The following is a 20,161-nucleotide window of genomic DNA, read 5'->3' as shown; positions in this document are numbered from 1 at the left end:
ATAAAATATTTTTTCCAGTGGATATCTTAGTTACAACATGTTTGAGCTAGCAAAACAGTTTTGTGTTGCTATGTGTGGTATTTATTCAGTTATGGGAAATCACGATGTCTAGAAAGCATCAGTGGCTGCAGCTGACAGGGACAGTTAGCAAAGCTAACATCAGGACGTCATCTGTTAAAAGCCTCCCATTGTCGGATACGACATGAAACTACTCCAGTTAGCTCAATCATGTTGTAACTAAGACATCCGCTGGAAAAAATATTTTTTTTCACGTTGACGAGACGGTCACTATGGACAAGGAGCTTGCTGTTTCTGTAGGTACACAATTCCTGGGGACACCTGCACGTCTCGGCCACGCCCCCTCCCTTGTGATTGGCTAAAACGCAGCATCGTTCAAACTCAAAGCTCCGTTAAACTAAAACAGCAACCGGCCGCGAATCATGCCGACGTTAACCTTTTTTTTTTTCTGTTGGTTTCTGACACCTCAAGTCACTGCCCAAGCACCAGATTTCAACGACTTCGGGATGAGACCGAGCTCACTGCAAAGGCACAATTATGATGCTCCAGGTATCCCTCCAGCATCGGTTTTGGATGTTCAGGGACAGTATGTCAGTTTACACTTGTTACATGAGCCCAGTCTCACTCCGAAGTCGTTAAAATCTAGCGCTCGGACAGTGACTTGTGACGTCAGAAAACAACAAAAGAAAGTCGTCATTTAATGTCGGCATGATACGCAGCTGGTTGGTGTTATAGTTTAACAGCACCCGGCAGCATCAGGGGGAAATGCAGCGGGACAAGGACGAAAGTTGAGGGGGGCAAGCAGGAGGTGTGGTGGATGGGTCCAACAAACACTGACTTTCACCCAAGAGAGCGGTGTTTGTGTCCCGTACGATGCTAAAGCCAAACCCTGTTCTTTTATCCTAAACCTAACCACGTTTGTTTGTTGCTGAAGGGGAAAAAAAGCATCAATTCACGGTGTTGTACAGATGTAGTGCTTTTATTTTGAAAGAGACTGTATGTAAACGTTAAATTTGATTATGTATTCTGAATGAAGACAATGCATGTAACAGGCAGAACTTGACACAGTGTCCCAGAACGTCAACAACCAACACACCCAGGGTACCTTGCACGTCGTCGTGGAAAGTCACTACAGAGTAACTTATTAAAATGGAGAGCAGAGATAATATTAAAAATGCCAGAAAACATTTTGGAAGCCATTTGTAAACCATATATTTTATCAGCAGAAGATGACGCACCAAAGCTACCACTTAGAACTACAGCAACAGCATTGTCCTGTCCATCTGGAGGGATTTACAGGGTTGCTATGGAGACGTTAGCAAAGAGACAAGACGGGGTTAAAACTTTAATACTGCTGTAAAAACACACACGGTGACCAGAGTTCACCCATAAACAGGTAACAACAGGATTTAACCGCACAGATTCAGTGTTTTTGTGAGAGAACGCCCAGCTGAAATGTGACAATAGGAACTCCTGAATATGAGCGCCACTCTAATCCTCGACCTTTGACCCCCGTGAACCAGGATCATAGGAGGGCGTGTCTACCAGAGCGAGGTCAGGCCTAAGGCAAAGAGGGTCAAGCAGGAGAACGGCAGAGCCAAGAACAAAGAGTCAGGTGATGCAAGGTAAGAAACCTGAGAGTGTGTGTGTGTGTGTGTGGCCACTCCTATGGTCTGGCGTCTCCTCCTAATTACACAGCAGCACCCGCTCCCTCTAATGTTCCTATTTTGCAAACACAGATTGATAATATCCCAACTAGACGGCCACAGAGAGTGAGTGTGTGTCCTGTGTGTGTGTGTGAGAGTCTGAAATAAGATCATTCCTCCAGAGACGAGACGACTGTCGTATAAATCTGCGACCCAGGAGACGTGACATATGGAAGGAGTGACATCACGTTTCCAGCTGTCATATGAAAAAGTGACATTTTATTAAATGTGATTTGGTGATTCAGTGACTCCGCTGTAAAAAGACGGAGCAGACAGAGGAAGAAGAGTGAAGTGGAAGATTAGACAGAGGCAGCACTTCATATTCATGATATCACCACTTGGACTGTTGAGTTCACAGCTCCACCTCGTCTCTACTCCTCCTGTTTTCATATTTGTTTCTTCTTCTGTCGTCTGTTTTTAATGTTTTTCTGTTTACAGCTGCTGCTCTTTTCATTTCACACATGTTAATGAGTAAAATCAATATTCAAAATCTTACTGAGGGACAGTGATGGATAAAAATCAATAACACAAGAAAAAAAAGTTACATAAAAAAAGCTCCTTAAATAAACTATTTACGTGGATTAAATCAAGGTACATCTTGACTAAACACAGCAAAGACAACTCCTCTGTGTTTCAATTTCTAATGTTAAAGTCACCATGTGGAGAATCTGAACATTCCAGCTGGTGGCACCACCAAGCGGTCGTCTTAGAAGTGACTCTGTAGCTGATAATTCACGGCAAACTAACACTGGATGACTACAACAGGATTCAAAACGGGTTTCAGCGCCTTCAGTTTTAAATATGTTTTCACTGACCTCCGTGCTGAGAGAGAGAAACACATGGAGGTACTTTTACTGAATTCATGTCTGACCGTATAAACGATACACTTTTTTGGAAAATGAGGTACGTAAACAGCTAAAGCAAGATAGCAGCAACAAGTAAATTCACAATTCCATTTAGCTTGTGTGAAATCTACAGCATGGTTGCCAGAAGAAAACGTTGGCATTGTACATTTCTTCAAACCATAGATACATTCTCGGAGCCCATCGGCTGTATTCGGCGCATGAAAAGGAGAAAAACAGAACAAGCATCAGATGGACTGTATTCATAATAACTATGGCACAATAATATAAATAGCCAGCGCCGGGGCATCGGTAGCGTAGTGGATATTGCCAGCGCCCCATGTACAGAGGCGATGCTTCGCTGCAGCGGTCGCAGGTTCGGTTCCGGCTTGCAACGCTTTGCTGCATGTCATCCCCCTCTCTCTCTCTCCCCATTTCCTGTCAATTAAAGGCAAAAGGCCCAAAAAATAATCTTTAAAAAAAAAAAATAAACAGCCAGCGCCAATTCATCAGTCAATGCACACACATACAGCAGGCAGCAGCGACCTACCATCTGACACCAGCACACAGTAAGGACGGAAACAGAGGGCTGAGCAGGGACAGAGCACCTGCAAGCAAAGTAAGCAAGCACACTGTCTGCGGTTATTTTGACTTGACCAGCAGACTTCACTACAAGCTGATTGGCTGTTGAAACAGGTGATGTGCTTTAAAACCAGCCACCTGCGATCTGACCAGCTGAGTGTCAGGTGACACCATCAGCACGCTTGAGTCGAACTCAGACCGGCCAGTTCACACTGCTGCAACTTTCCTCTGCAACATTCTAAAACGGTTTCGACTTGTAAATCTTTGGTCTGAACCGGGCTTTTGTGATCTGTCACTGCATTTCCAACGGCCACCAAATATGGGTGTTTTTTAGTGGCCCACTGCTGCATTTCCAGCAGCATTTACGCTACAGATCGTGGGTATTTTAAGCCAAAACATGAACTTTTCCTAACTATAACCGAGTTGTTTTTGTACCTGCGTCACCACAGTATTGTTAGAAATGTTGAGTTTCAAGGTTTCTGCTCTATACAAATGTAACATTTCCGTTATATGCAGCGATGTACAATGCCACCATTGTTCTGGTGACTAGACAGGAAATCTGACCAAAACTGTCATTAAATTCAATATATGAATTCATATTACAGGACCATTCGTCTAAACATTAAATTACTACAGGGAGTTACAAAGCAAAGTAACTTTTGATTCTGACATTTTTCGGTGTGTGTTCAATTGTTAGAAATGTCATAGTGTATATTTGAAGTTTCAAGTTCACAACTTAACCTTCAAACAAGCTCAAAAAAGCAAACTACTGCTCAAAAAGTACAAAATTTCTCTCTGAAATTTGATGTCAAAGTATAAAGTAGCAGAAAATGGAAATACTTAACTAAGGTTGAAGCACCTCTAACTGCACTGAACACCATCACACTCCACCTCTCTCCTCCCCTCCAGCCCTGAGCCGGAGGTGGAGGTGTTCAAGATGGTGGCCAGCATCCCGGGTCGCAACCGGGCCATCTTCCTGCTGACCTACGAAGAGCTTCTGCAGCGGAGGCTGGGACGCTACGAACACGTCACCAGCCTGCGGCCGCTGCAGCTGGTCAGCCGCCTCAGTCTGGACGTCACCATCGTCGACCACTCGCCTGTCACCGACCTCCAAGTGCTGCCACTCCGCAACGGCAGGAACACCGCTGCTTCCAGCAGTGCAAGTGGACCCAATGCACCCAAGACACCAGGTTTACACACACCTTATTATTCCATATGTTAAATTCATTACATATTTTTGCACTTTTTCATTTTTAGATATTTTTTCTACTCAAATATTCTTTTTGATTTATTTATTTCTACTCTAAATACATAAACAGGCCAAAGAAATCATTTAGGTTTTATCAGATATTTTCTGAAATCTGTTTTAGCAACACGTATAATTAAACAAACATCTTTAAAAACCGGATGAATCAGGGTGCCACCCTCTTAATAGCCCTACATATAACCAACAACAAAGGGCGCAGAGAGCATTTTTAGATCCACCCTTTTATGTCACGGACACTTTACTTGTTTCAGGCTTTTGATCTTGTGCCAATTAAAACACGAACACACTTCCTTGTATTTGTGTCTCAGCCAAGCCCGAGCCGCCTGTCACCACTGTGCTCAAAATTGAAAAGAACGTCTGCAGGATCACCTTCAGCCCCAACATTGTCCAGCAGGCCAAGATCACCACCAACGGCATCCTGGGAGACTTTGTGATCCGCTACGACGTGCAGAGAGACATGGGGATCGGAGACATTCAGGTGCACGGCGCTCCTTCGAGACTCTGGACAGGCAAACACATAATAAACAGAGATGAAGAGGGTTGTGATGAAGAAAAGCAGACTGTGAAAGAGCATTAGTTTTCAGATTTTGCAAGTGTGCACATAAATTTCCCATCCAACTACACACACACACACACACACACACACACACATCCACCCACCTGTTAGTGATTCATTTCTCTGGTTTCCTGCCATGACAGTCGCTCCGCTGCCAAACTCTTCTGTCTGTCTCCAGATCCAAACTATGGTTTGCTGATCACACATACAACTACTGCAACTCACAACCTGCTGCACGTCTGTAAACTTATTTTCTTTCCCAGGTTTTAAACGGCCATTTCGTCCACTACTTCGCCCCCAAAGACCTGCCAGTTGTGCCCAAGAATGTGGTGTTTGTGATCGACACCAGCGCCTCCATGTTGGGGACTAAGATCAGACAGGTAAAGCAGCACACTCAGTGGATATATAAGAATGTTTATTTACCTCAATGACCTGTTGGGTGCAGCAGAGTATTTTAAATTCAACTACTTAAGAGACAGTTTGGGATTTTACTGTTAAACGTGTTATTTTTGCATGTTTAAGCCCACTCACTAAATATCCCTGTGCAATGGTTGACATTGTCGCCTCACAGCAAGGGGGTTCCCCTAAGGGTGGGGGGTTTGAACCCATACCCTTCTGTGTGAAGTTTGCATGTTCTCCCTGTGGACCTTTGTCATGAGTGAACATGAAAGTTCACCCTTAACAAAGGTCCACTTACTGGGTTTTCCCAGGGCTCTCGACTGCATCTTGCAGTCTTCATCAGAGGGTGGGTTTCTGGTAAATTCCATCTGCTGACAAAGATCATGGTATAGGGTTATAGTTTCTTGAAAAATCAACCTGGTCTCGAGTCTTCGAAAACTGGCGCTTGGTCAGTGACTTCTGGTGTCAGACACCAATGAAAATGGCCATCCTGTAACGTCAGCATGATACGCAGCTGGTTGCCATTATTGTTTAACGGCAGGGGGAAACGCCTAACTAAAGTTAAGGCACAGAGAGTCCGGGTAGGGTGGCTGGGAGAGGTCGTGGATGGGTCCAACAACCACTGCCCTTCAGGGAGGCCAGTGTTTGCTTCCCATGTGATTGTAAAGCCAAACCCTGTTCTCTTTACTTAAACCCAACCACAAACTTTTGTTGCTTAAACCCAACCACATGTGTGTGTAGGCAAAGCGTAACCATGTGCGTTTGTTGTTGAAGGAAAAAAATTTGTAGGGTTGTACCAACGTACTGTAGTGCCTTTTTTTTTTGAAAGAGACTGACCGTGTATGTAAATGTTAAATTTCCTGTGAAAACAGAAGTGTATGAAAGAAGACAATGCATGTCACAGGCAGAACTTGACATGGTGTCCCAGAACGTCAACAACCAACGCACCCAGGGTACCTTGGACGTCGAATCTGAACATGGAAAGTCCTTGACCAAACGTCGATATGTGATGAGGTCGGAGTGAGAATGTGTCGGAAAAATATGATAGTTGGATGTTGAGTTAAGATTATTTCATCAAACTCCATTGAGATGAAAAACCACATCTGCGGGCCTTTCAATTTTTTATCACTTCCTCTTGATCTGCTCCTTGTGGGAAGCTTTCTGCGAGAGCTCATACCTGACTCCAGAATTGAATTTGGGCCATTTCCACCCTGGACCAGAAGTACCAGATATGGACTTCTTTTTTGTGTCACAGGAAATTGTTGCTTCCCATGCAAAGAAATTCACCCTGCTTTAATAACAAAATTTCAATGCCTGAATTGGATCAGGAACCTGACACCCCACCTCCTCCCTCCCACACTGGAATATCAATATCAGACCTTTTCCTCCATCTGCAATAGCACGGTAATCCCCTCAGCCAGACGCGGAGCTGATCTCTGCAGCTGCCGTGACCACAGCAACAGAGGAGACGAGAGAAAAAACAGATTTTCAGTGAGAAGGAAAAGTGGAAACATACAGCACAAGGCCGTGCTGTGAGGGAGGAAGGTCACTGTCTATGGGGTAATGGAACTTTGTAGACAACAGCACCCTCGACCCCTTGATCCGTCCCCCCACCCATTGCCAGCCCCCAGCGGGCCGCAGGAACAGAACAACAAGTGTGTTTTGATGTGGCTCCACAATAGAGGGTTTCAGTGTGGGTCAGTCTGTGGTTCTGACCCTGTTGTATACAGCCCATATAGACAACTATTAACCCCCCAGCGTCAAATTATATATCACACCCACGCTCGAGGGTGCAGAGATTCTGACAATGTGAAGCTCCAGAACACAAAAGTAGGAAGAAGTCTACATACTTTTACTTCTCTATTTTCCTATATGGACCATTCAAAGCAAACTAGAAGAAGGTCAAGAAATACGAATTCTGAGTAATTATCAGATTTTAGATTTTACTGATTTCTTACACTTGACACCTTAAAGAATAAGTTTGGCATTTTTCAACCTGGAACCTATTGTCCCATGTTTTTATATCGAAGTGACGAATGGGAACAATTTTTTTTAACTTGGTCCAGTACTGAGCAAGAGGGCTGCAGCTGGCAGCTAAGACACAGGCTGCAGTGTAACCACTTGCAGCATGGTTTTTTCCATCCATTTCCATCCATGAAAAGTGTTTGTTTTCGTCACTGACAGGCTCAGATTGTTCGTACGAGTGTCTGACAACATTATGGAAAGATCTCTTTCAGCAATAGACCTTTTTAAAGAGAAAGATCATTTTTGTTTGACCAGAAACAGCCCTGAAATCACCATTCCCAAACCCCCCAGACTCCATTTAAATAAACAGTAATTTAGAGTGTATAGAGCCAGCATACCTTTACATCTAACTGGGTGAATTAAGGGTTTATTTCACCTAAACGGGAGTTGGGTATAGGTGGAACAGTGGAACAATTAATCCAGATGGTTTTTGTGAGATCTATTTTGTGTCTGTTGACTTTGAGTCAGGTGTGCTTTACGCTTATAAAATTGTTCTTTATTTAAATGGAGTCTGGTGGGTTTGGTGATAGTTGTTTCAGGGCTGTTTCTGGTCTATCTCTGTAGGGATCCCTTCCATGTTTTCAGACACTTAAAATAATAATCTGTGTCTGTCAGAGGCAGAAACAAGTGCTTTTATTGGACGAAAATTGACATTTCGCGCATGTTCTAAGTGTTTAAAAATAATAATTTTAACATAAGTCACTGGGACAAAACAAACAGACAAACAAGGGAAATTAGGGTCCTGGTTGAATTATACCAAAGTTACGCTTTAGGTCTGTGGAGTAGAGTTAATGGTTACAGCCCAAACTGTACTGTTATACATCAAACAAGTTTCATGAAAATCTGACATTTCTTTAGAGAGAAAATCAAATTAATGCAAAGATTTCTACCATTTTTTTCCCTGTTGAAGGGTTTTTTGGGGAGTTTTTGCTTTTTCCTAATAGCATATGGGACCCATTCAAAACCCATTAGAAAAAACTGAAAGATGCATGACTAATGGCAGATTACCAAAAGAAATTTAAGGTCAATGGACAGATATAAAACAAGTAAAAATTCTTCTTCAGATAAACTAGCTTTCTGCCTCTTTCAACAAATTTTGACTCTAGTTTTCAAAGCTACTGACACCACCCTCCTGGACTCTATTTATCGATGAAGTCTGTGTAAAAACACCACAGCTGGTAAAAGGGTTGGGCGTTTGATTGATGGTATGCGTGTTTTGTTTCCAATCACTGTAGCTTTGGCGCTATAATACAATAAGCATGGCTACACCACAGAAACCATGACCACGTTGTGTATGCAGCATTCTGTTGATGCCAGAGGTCTAAGATTTGTCAGTGGTAAATGGTAAATGGACTGCTCTTGTATAGCCCTTTTCTAGTCTTCACTCACACAATGATGGAACAGCCATCAGAAGCAATTCAGAATCCAGTATCTTGCCCAAAGATACTTTGACATACAGATGGGAGGAACCAGGGATCAAACGGCGATTGTCTAATTAGTGGACGACTCCGTTTGCAAGAAATTCAATATATAGTTTGAGGAACATGATGTCCAAAAACACTAGCCTTGTTTTCTACGTGAGTCTGACGCAAGATTAAATGATCTCTTTTTCTTTCTCAGACTAAAGAAGCTCTGTTCACCATCCTGAAGGATCTGCGACCAGAGGATCGCTTTAACTTCGTCAGCTTCTCCAATAGAATCAAAGTTTGGCAGCCGAATCGTCTCGTAAAGGTGAACCCCCTCACCATCAGAGACGCCAAGAAGTTTATTTACATGCTGGTGCCGACTGGAGGTAAGACATTATTACCCTTATGGCTTACCTTCTTCACAGTTCCTATGTTTTGACAGATAAACATGATTCCGTTTTGTGGATCAATGCATTATCAAGGGTTGTTGATAAGAATTGAAATTGAATTGACTTTTTTTCAACATGTATGCGTGGGAAGTCGACTTATTTCCAATCCACGACATTTTCCCAAGCAATGATGTCTCCTCACTGCAGGCACCAATATCGATGGCGCCATCCAGACCGGCTCCTCTCTGCTTCGTGAATACCTCTCCAGCCCTGACGCCAGCCCAAACAGCGTCTCCCTCATTATTTTCCTGACGGACGGACGGCCCACTGTCGGAGAGATGCAGTCCATTGCGATCCTGGGGAACACTCGCTCAGCCGTGCAGGAGAAGTTCTGCATCTTCACCATTGGGATTGGGAATGACGTGGATTACCGGCTGCTGGAGCGCATGGCTCTGGAAAACTGTGGGATGATGAGGCGCATCCACGAGGAGGCCGACGCCAGCGCTATGCTCAAGGGGTAAGAGTGATCCTATCTGCATGTTGGTGGAATATTTCTTCCATCACAGGCCATCTTGTGAGTTTTACATACCTATGTGTTTTTGAAAAGTAAGCCTGATGCCAACATGGAAGCCATCTTGGATTTGTAAGAAATGGGACTAATATGGGGACTGCTCATAATCCCAGCCTCTAGATGACCTACACTCTAGATACTCCCTTGGTGCTAACTTTTTATATCTGAAACTGGTTCATAAAAGATCTGAAACTGGTCTTCACTTGTTAGATCTAAAACAGGGGAGAGACTGGCCTAAGACTGGCTTAACAATGTGGTCTGAAAGTGGTCTTGTGTTCATTTTCCCCTTTGGTGTGATTCATTTGGGCCGATCTGAACACAGCAATCGTATTTGAGTTCAGACCAAAACAACCGAATTGGAAAACCCTTTTAAGAAAGTGGTATTGGCCTAATCACAAATGAATTTTGGAATGGTCAATCCAACCCAACCGTCAACTTTCTGCTTGAATTTTATTGCTGTGAAAAGAAACCAAACCAACAGGAAAACAGATCAAGTTTTCCAACTCATTTTGGGTTCAGACCAGAGCAAACGCCCTAAAATTGGGGCTGGACTAGCTTATACCTGGCTAGGTACTGGAGTCAAGTGGGCTAAAATTGGCTTGAAAATGTAGTCTGAAACTAATTTTAAAGTCTCCTGGAGTAAAAGTGTTGTAAGACTGGTGTGAAACGGGGCTTTAGTGTAAGGCCGGCATTTATCCAACAAGATTTTTACCATAAAACACCTACTACACATTGGGTGTTTCAAACGAGAAAGACATTTACGAGAGGACATCGATTGTAACTTTAAATAAGTAATTACTGTTAAATTTCCCCTCCACATGTGTATAATCAGTCTCTTATTAAGCAATTAGCTCTCCTTAATCCCTCCCCATTGCTCCTCCGACACGTCCCTCCATCTCTCATCAAGCTACGAGAGAACGAAGACCGCAAATGTGACGGTGCTGACAACAGACCTCTTTAATCAACTTCAACAGCCGCAGACTACAACAGCCACCCTCTTTCTCTCTCAGTCATTTTCTTTACCCCCATCCTTTACACACAACCCTCCTCTCCCTCTCCCTCTTCCGCACTCGGACACACAAGGTGTTTGTTCAGTCGAGCAGGAATGTGTGTGTGTTGTGAAACTTGCATCTGAGTATGTATGTGGGGTTAACAGATAGACTCCGCAGATAATAGCCCTCGTGCTGCTTGAACAAACACGCTGGTTAAGAGGTAAGGAGGTTTACTGCGCCGTGACAACAAGGACAGGCAAGAGGACTTAGACACACACACACTCACACAACCTTGGCATTACACACACTCTTTGATGAATGTGTGCACAAACTCTGAAGTGGGGTGGAAGCAGCTTTGAGATGTTAGACAAGCAGGTTTATAGCCGGAAGGTGGCTCGTTTGAATAAACAAGACTTTTGATGGAATCTGTAATAACATGTTTCTTTTTCTGCCTCATAAACATCCGCTGATGTGCCCTCGAGCAAAGGCACTGAACGTGTGACTGACTGATGACTGATTATCAGCCTTGTTGCTTAAAAATAAGCAACAAGGCTGACAACATTTTTGATACCGCACAAGCAATATTTACAGAGACATCAGCATTTAGAGCTGCCTCCGAAAAAAGGCAACAATCTGTGTTGGTGTTGCTACAGGACACCGTTGCAGAGGCAAAGTATAATCTGAAGGTCCAGGGCAAGTTTACAGCAATTTACAGTCAATCCTTTGAGGCAGGATGATACAACTTTTGAGAGTTATCATGGTAGAATTAATTAGCTTCCCCAACTCACTGCTTGTGAGTCAAACAGTAAAATTAGTGGACACTGTCCTCGCCTAAAAAGCAACACCATTGGTCGTCTGTTAAAACATTTAAAATAATTCATGTGTAAATTTTCCTGACAAGCATCCTTATGTGGGTGTGTGAACAATAATAAGGGCCCTCAGGTCGTCGGTGAGCATCTGTCACCCTAGTTTTTGAGGTATGTCTTGTACCATTGGCACTAGTTGGCCCTTGTTGTCTGTTTTTGGCTGATTCAGCATGTTGAATCGGTGTATTAGAAATCACTGTGATTGGCAAGGCTCTTGGTCAAATCACAGGCAATATGGGGCACTGTGGGGTGATGTGGGGCGATGTGGGGCGTGGTGGGGTGATGTGGGGCAATATGGGGCACTGTGGGGCGTGGTGGGGTGATGTGGGCCGATGTGGGGCAATGNCAAAATGGGGCACTGTGGGGCATGGTGGGGCGATGTGGGGCAATATGGGGCACTATGGGGCACTGTGGGGCATGGTGGGGTGATGTGGGGCAATGTGGGGCAACGTGGGGCAAAATGGGCCAATGTGGGATGATGCAACAGTCAGCCTTCGTTGCCACTAGAGAGAAATCACTGTGATGGGCAAGGCTCTTTGATCAAGACACAGGTAAATTGGGGCGACGCAACACTCAACCATCGTTGCCAGTAGTTCTTTGATGTTGGTTTGGTGTGTCGTGGCCCTAAGAGGTGAAGGTGGAGGTAGCGCATAGTTGCTGTAATGCTGACAACCTGTATAAAAAAATGTCAGACTTTGAGGTGGAGACAGTGGTTTGAATTTGTCTCCTACCAAGGAGGAATGTTGGTTTCTTTGAGCCATGACCACAACTTTTATCTAACCTTAACCAAGACGTTTTAGTGTCCATAACTCAACCAAACCATAACCATACGGATGCCAGAAAATGCTCAGCTGAATTGTTTTTGTAAAGGGGTCAATAGGTAATTTTGGGAGATACTGACAACTTATGTTGGCCTACTAAAAGGGACACCACAACAGATAATACTCACATACTGTTGAAGATTCTCACTCATCCAGGTCATGGTAATCCAGAGTGCTGTATCGTAGGCAACTTGACTTGCTTGAGTTTCTTGAACACGTTTTACCTCTCATCTAAGAGGCTTCTTCAGCTCTGAACTGAACTGAACTGGAGAAGCCTCTTAGCACTTGGGACTACTAACACAGGTTGTTCTAAAGGGAAAAAACAAACAACCTATTTTGGTGTTTAGGGAAAAAGATTTAAGGGGCACCTATTAAGCTTATTTTCAGGTTCATACTTATATTTGGGGTTTCTCCTAGAACATATTTACATGTTGCAATGTTCAAAAACTCGCTGCAGCCAGGAAATGACTCTAACGGAGTATAGCATCAATTTCTAATGTGAAAAGTCACCAATAAAATCTTTTGAACACCACTGAAGATGTTAGAGCAGGAGTATAATTTGAAATCGAGGAGAAATTAAGAACATCAGCAACCAAGATTACAGGTTTCCCAAAGGTTAGCATGTAGCTACATGTAGCAGTGCACCAAAAAGTTTGTTGTTCCAGCTGGAGTATGATCCAAAAATAGGGGGGACGTTACCAACAATTGCAACCAAGATTACAGTATGTTTCCCCGACGTTAGCATGTAGCTACATGTAGCAGTGTAGACTATGTAATGCAAACACTTGTGGTAGCACCTGGGGCAGATGAGCACATAAAGAAATGTGTTTAGAGCTGATGTCAGCTTGTCTCGAAAGTAGAAACAGTTGGAAACGGAGTATTCAGAATGGATTACTTTTACATACATTTACCTCATCATTTGAAACTTAAAAAATAACGAAAAGCATAATAGGTCCCTTTTAAGATATAACAGTGAAATACTTTGATGGCTGACTTGCTCAGGTCAACTGGCTGCTACTTTTCATTTGTCAACCATTTAGCTGTAATCTTAAATGTCTCCTTGTTCCTTTCCAGGTTCTACGATGAGATAGGAACTCCTCTGCTGTCCGACATAAGGATCAACTACACCGAGGACTCTGTCCAGTACGTAACTCAGCATCTGTTCACCAACTACTTCAATGGCTCTGAGATCGTCATCGCCGGCAAGCTGACCAACAACAGCGCAGAATCCCTCCACGTCCAGGTTACAGCCAGCAACAATGACAGGAGCATCGTCCTGGAGACTGATGTCCCCCTGCGGCACCGACAGATAGAGACTGAGAAGAACGTGAAAGCAGCCACAGCAGCAATGGCAGCCGGAGCTAAACCTCCAGGGTCAGCGATTGCACAAGAATTAGGAGTTGCTTTGGGCTCTATAGCAGAGGAATTTGTGGAACGCGTGTGGGGTTTCCTGAGCGTCAAGGACGGGCTACGGTCGCGGCTACGCAGCCAAACCAGCAAGGAGAGGGAGGGCCACATCCAGCAGGCCACAAATCTGTCTCTGACTTACCACTTCCTCACTCCACTCACCAACCTGGTGGTGGAGAAGCCTGAGGTCTTAGCTGATGGCACCATGGCTCCGGCGCCCACCATCCCCCCAGCAGCTGGTGATACTGGCTCAACTGCCAATGAGCTGCCAGAAGACGCAGAGGACGGAAAGCCACAGAAACCCAACAGGAAGCCAGGCAGCCAGAGTTCATCTCTGAGCAACAACATAGGTGAGGTCATCTATCCTAGTTTTAGTTGTAAAGGACAGTCTGGCAAGTGACAAATACACAAGGACAAAAACTGATTGTCTGCAGTTGGATTTAAACTTAGGCTACTCCGGTTTAAAAAAAGTGTAACCTCTGTGGAAGAAAGCTAACTCCAGCTATTGTCCTCTGCAAAAGGTGCAAACTATAAACTCTTCTGAGCCGTGTTTCAGACCTCATTTTGGGTGGAGTATTCCTCTGAGAGGATGTGCACGCCATATAACTATATAGCTTTTCTCTGTCTTCTCACGTTGTGTTCCACTAACAACTGACCACCAACAGTTTATGTTAGTCATAAGAGGAAGCATTAAACAATGGCAGCCCTCTGACTCACTGCTTTATATAAATATTCTCTTCCTTGCAGGTAAAGAGAGACGACCCGCCAAGAAATCCATCACCTTCTCCAAAACATCAGGTGATTCCACATACTCTTTCTCATGTACATTTGCACATATGCAGCAGTTACAAGTCTCCAAAAAGCAGACTTGAAAGAGAGAAGAGGGGGACCGTACAGTAGACTCTCTCTGTCTCTACACTCTCTGCGTGGGCGGCCTGTAATTTGGATGTGCGTGAGACAGTCGGCAGTGATCACACAGACAGCAAGGGGTTCAGGGATGTCTCTGAACATGACCTGAGAAGAGGAAAGAGCACACAGGGTCTAATTGAAATACCAACACAAGCACTACGTGGCACTTTAAACATGCAAGTGCGTGTTCGCAAGCGCACACACTGCGGTCGGAGAGTTAAGGGATGAGATGTGGATGTTTGTGCATGTGGTACAGTAAAGAGAGGGACCCCATCAGAGGCAGTTAGTGAGGGCTAATGACCCCATCATTACTGCTGCTCTCTATTCATCTGAGAGGGTTCTCACAGGCCTGAGGAGACTTCAGCTGAACATATAAACTATCTCATAAAATCAAATCTGAGACTCTTCTTACAGATCAACACAAGAACTCAGAAATGTCGCCTAATTAAAGGCTGAGCAGCCGTCGCCTTTAGGTGAAGGTTTCACAGAGGTGTCAAAAATTGCAGCTCGAGATTTAAAGTTTTATTTACCATGACACGTAAAATTGTATATTTTAGCTGTACTATAGAGCAGAGCTGTAAGCAGACTTTTAGGAATACTGACATCACAGGTCCTAATTTTACCAGCAGAGCTCCACATTAAATTATTTTTGACGAGACAGCCACAAAATTTCACATTTCATTACCTCCGCCGGCGTTGGTCTGTTTGATTGTCTGCAAAATAACTCAAAAAGTTATGAACGGATATTGATGAAATTTTCAGGAAAGGTGGATAATGGGACAAGGAACAGATGATAACATTTTGGTGGTGATCAGTTGAAGCAAAGTGGATAAAATAATAAATAAAGTGGTGGCCAAACAACACGTCTTGCTCTACTTGCTAAATATTGTTGTAATTCTAAAGTTGAAATTAATGTTCTGTGTTGGAAAAAAAGAAAGTGAAAAATATAAAAAAAAACATATTATATTCTGTGTTAGTACAAAATCAAAAACGAAATAAATACACCACAGTGTCTCCATGGTGAAGGCATATATAACCTAATAATGATAGTGATGCAAATAACCTAACTGTGATGCAGGCTGCAAAATCTGATACAGAGGGGGAGGGAATATCACCTACTTAGCGGAGGTCTGCACTCTAGTTTATTCATTTAACTACTGAATTCTATATATTTTTGTGGATTTGATCTCTCTACATAATGGCCAGATGTTGGTTATCTAAATGTGGTTGAGAATATTAGAGTCCTTTGTGCAAATTTACTCTTTCAAATCACCCTTAGGGAGTATAGTCAAGATAATCAAACGGAACAAATGCACTGTAATGTCAGACGACATGAGTGCTGGTTGTAGGTTGAGTGTTTTAGTCTTTAACAGGTTGTTGGTGGCTTCTATAAGTTGTATGTAAATGAAACTATAACCACAACTTGACAGATTGTTAATTGGCTGTCTGTTAATACTGGATACAGGATCTATTGAACAAATCTCCCTTTACCCCTGGGGGTACATCATTAAAGACTCAGTGATAACCACAATTACTTTCTGCCAGAGGACTTCAGCCAGACTTTCTAAGTCTGCTTATATCTCATCATATCTCTACATATATCTGTATTTCACACCTTTCATTAAAAAATGTTTTTTGTTTGTTTCTGTCTTTGCCTTCACTGTCAAATTCTAAATCAAAATATATTAGTAATATTTGAACAACATAAACAGTGAGTCTTAGTCGGCTGCTATCATGCTATCAAAACCTAACAGTGTTGAAAAAGTTAAAAAACACACTTTCTGGACAGCTGTAATTACCTGCAATGTCCATCTTTCTGCGTAGTATTAAATAAAACTTCCTTCTTCTTCCTGATTAGTGTATAAACGGTTTCTGTGTAATTTGGTAAATGTCTGTGCAAACACTGGTCGGAAGGCTAAGTTTTGTCCCTAGCCAAAAACAGTCCTGGTCGGATGCCAAAAACCTGCATGGTGATGTTATTTTCACATCAATTTTTGGTCCTTCAGATCCTATCTGAAAACCAGGAAATATGATATATCTTTGTTTTTGTTTTTTAATACAACTAAATGTTATTGACAGTTTATTTTGTCCAGTTTTGAAATGGTTGTGATTAAGCGGCCACACTGTGACGTCCACTTCATGTATCAGTGTAAGATTGGCATTACTCGACACCCACTTTTTAAAAAATGTAAAAACAGGTTATTGCTATTGATGTATATTGACATGTAAAATATATTCCTGTCTCATTGTTTCAAGCCTGTGGTGTTCGTAAGAGCCAAAAAATCTTTATTTAAGCTGTCTTTGACTGCATGCGGGAGAAAGGCTTTTTGCCCAGAAAGTCAGGTGAACTTTCAAACAGCGGTCATTCATTGTCTCAATATTTTCTGGGAATGCTCTCAAAATGGTTCCTTTCACTTTACACAATCTAATTTCAGGCACACTTGTTATATTCTTGATTCTTGTTGCTGTGTTTTTAACTGTACCGTTATTTTGCTTCTTCCTCTTAACCTCTAAACTACCTCAGCGGATGGTGACCCCCACTTTGTGGTGGAGTTCCCGCTCAGTAAACTGACCGTGTGCTTCAACATCAACGGTGAGCCTGGACACATCCTGCGCCTGGTGTCTGACCACAAGCACTCTGGTAAGACTCTTTAGAAAAGTAAAGGGCACTAACACTCTTATTCACATTAGGATCTTCATCACTAACACTGTCTGGCTCATTTATGTTTGTGTCTGCAGGTTTGACAGTGAATGGTAAACTAATCGGCGCCCCAGCTCCGCCAGGCAGCCACAAGCAGCTGCGTACCTACTTCAGCACCATCACCATCGTGGTGGATCGTCCCAAACGCGCCTACATCGAGGTGACGCCTAAGAAAGTCATCCTGGATGGGCGGGACAGGATGGTGCTGCCCTGTCACTCCACAGTTGCAGTGGACAGCGGCGCTCTGTCAGTTTCCATTGTGGGGAAGTCTAATGTGACTGTGACGGTCGGAGGAAACATCATGTTTGTGATCCTGCTGCATCAGTACAAGAATCCAGCTCCCTACCAGAGAGACCATCTGGGGTTCTACATTGGTGACAGCAAGGGGCTGTCGCACAACTGCCACGGCCTGCTGGGTACGTGTTAACGAAAAATACACATTACATCACACAATATGATAGTGTCAGACTGAACAAACATTATACTGCAACTTTTAGGGACCTGTCCTGTTTCTTTATCCCCCAAACGTGGGTGTTTTTTAGGGATCTGTCATTTTTTTTCTGCTGATTTTTAAGTCCCGAAATATGATTGTTTTTAGGGACCTGTTGCTTTTTTTTCTTGCAGCTTTTTAGCTCCCAAACGGAGGTGTTGTTTTCCGAGACCTGTCTCTTTTTTATCCCCACGGCTTTTTCGCCCCAAATGTGGATGTTTTTTGGGGACATGTCGCTGTTTTTCCTGAGGCTTTTTAGCCCCCAAACATGAGCGTTTCTTTAGGCATCTGTAGCTGTTTTTCCTGAGGCTTTTTGGCCCCTCAATTTGGGTGTTTTTAGGGATCTGTTGCCTGTTTTCCCTGAGGCTTTTTGGCCCCCAAACATGAGTGTTTCTTTAGGGTTCTGTAGCTGTTTTTCCTGCGGCTTTTTGGCTCCTAAACATGGGTGTTTCTAGGGATCTGTAGCTGTTTTTCCTACGTCTTTTTGGCCCCTAAATGTGGGTGTTTTTAGGGATCTGTAGCTTTTTTTCCTGAGGCTTTTTGGCCCCTAAACGTGGGTGTTTTTAGGGATCTGTAGCTGTTTTTCCTACGTCTTTTTGGCCCCTAAATGTGGGTGTTTTTAGGGATCTGTAGCTTTTTTTCCTGAGGCTTTTTGGCCCCTAAACGTGGGTGTTTTTAGGGATCTGTTGCTGTTTTTCCTGCGTCTTTTTGGCCCCTAATGTGGATGTATTTAGGGATCTGTAGCTGTTTTTCCTGCAGCTTTTTAGCCCCTAAACGTAGATTTGTTTAGGGATCTGTAGCTGTTTTTCCTGCAGCTTTTTGGCCCCTAAACGTGGATGTTTTTAGGGATCTGTAGCTGTTTTTCCTGCAGCTTTTTGGCCCCTAAACGTGGATGTTTTTAGGGATCTGTAGCTGTTTTTCCTGCGTCTTTTTGGCCCCTAAATGTGGGTGTTTTTAGGGATCTGTAACTGTTTTTCCTGCGGCTTTTTGGCCCCTAAACATGGATGTTTTTAGGGATCTGTAGCTGTTTTTCCTGCGGCTTTTTGGAACCCTAAACATGGATGTTTTTAGGGATTTGTAGCTGTTTTTCCTGCGGCTTTTTGGCCCCTAAACGTGGATGTTTTTAGGGATCTGTAGCTGTTTTTCCTGCGGCTTTTTGGCCCCTCAATTTGGGTGTTTTTAGGGATCTGTAGCTGTTTTTCCTGCGGCTTTTTGGCCCCTCAATTTGGATGTATTTAGGGATCTGTAGCTGTTTTTCCTGCAGCTTTTTGGCCCCTAAACGTAGATTTGTTTAGGGATCTGTAGCTGTTTTTCCTGCGGCTTTTTGGCCCCTAAACGTGGATGTTTTTAGGGATCTGTAGCTGTTTTTCCTGCCACTTTTAAGCTCCCTGGCACTTTCTTTTCCTGTAGCTTTTTTAGCCCGCAAAACGTGGGTGCTTTGGAGGGACCCATTGCAGTTTTTCCTGCAGCTTTTTAGCCCCAAATGCGGGTGTTTTTTAGCAACTTGCTGGGATAGTGCCACAAGACGGGATTACCTAGAGATGGCTACTTTTCCAGCAGCTACTGTGCCCCCCAACACCGGTTATTTTAAGCCAAAACATAATCTTTTCCTGACCATAACCAAGTGTTTTTTTTTGTTTTTAAAGATATTTTTTGGAGCATTTTGCCTTTAATTGATAGGACAGTGAAGTGTGAAGGGGGAGAGAGAGAGGGAGTGACATGCAGCAAAGGGCCACAGGCTGGAGTTGAACCCGGGCCGCTGCGGCAACAGCCTTGTATGTGGGGCACCTGCTCTATCCACTAAGCCACCGACGCTGTTAAGCACGGCGTTGTTAAAAAGTAAAGTTTTTAAAGATGTACTACTACCAAAATTTTGTCAGGCAGCTGTGTTGGCTACAAATATGTTTAGAATCAAAAACAGAGAGCTTATAGTGTTAAATTGTGCTGGATTTCTATTAGTTTTGGTTTAACGATTGCAGTTGTGTTTGAGTGCATGTGTGAAGGAGTGTTATGTATCTGTGAACATCCTGTGGGGCACACGCGAGAATATAACAAGACAGGGAGGGTAGGAAAGTGATGTGCAGCAGTGGGAAGAGGTTAACAGTATTGATCATAAACATGTTAAGGTATTAATTGATGGTATATATATATATATATACACACACACACATATATATATATATATATATATATATATATATATACACACACACA

At 43.2% G+C, this 20,161-nt stretch overlaps 1 protein-coding gene across 1 annotated transcript in view; it reads left to right on the top strand.

The window, feature by feature from the left end:
* itih5 (inter-alpha-trypsin inhibitor heavy chain 5) overlaps nt 1-20,161 on the top strand; it is a 25,355-nt gene that overhangs the window by 2,365 nt on the left and 2,829 nt on the right. The window contains exons 4-13 of the mRNA XM_050036282.1: nt 1,542-1,643; nt 4,058-4,338; nt 4,724-4,893; nt 5,235-5,351; nt 9,016-9,187; nt 9,398-9,707; nt 13,515-14,197; nt 14,595-14,645; nt 17,281-17,397; nt 17,496-17,873. Of these exons, the coding sequence (XP_049892239.1) occupies nt 1,542-1,643; nt 4,058-4,338; nt 4,724-4,893; nt 5,235-5,351; nt 9,016-9,187; nt 9,398-9,707; nt 13,515-14,197; nt 14,595-14,645; nt 17,281-17,397; nt 17,496-17,873 (2,381 nt within the window). The remainder of the gene's footprint in view (nt 1-1,541; nt 1,644-4,057; nt 4,339-4,723; nt 4,894-5,234; nt 5,352-9,015; nt 9,188-9,397; nt 9,708-13,514; nt 14,198-14,594; nt 14,646-17,280; nt 17,398-17,495; nt 17,874-20,161) is intronic.

Source organism: Epinephelus moara, chromosome 23 (assembly GCF_006386435.1).
Source record: "Epinephelus moara isolate mb chromosome 23, YSFRI_EMoa_1.0, whole genome shotgun sequence".
In the NCBI taxonomy this organism is placed as follows: Eukaryota; Metazoa; Chordata; class Actinopteri; order Perciformes; family Serranidae; genus Epinephelus; species Epinephelus moara.
Note: the sequence above shows the minus strand (reverse complement) of the source record. Positions and strands in the feature narration are given on the sequence as shown.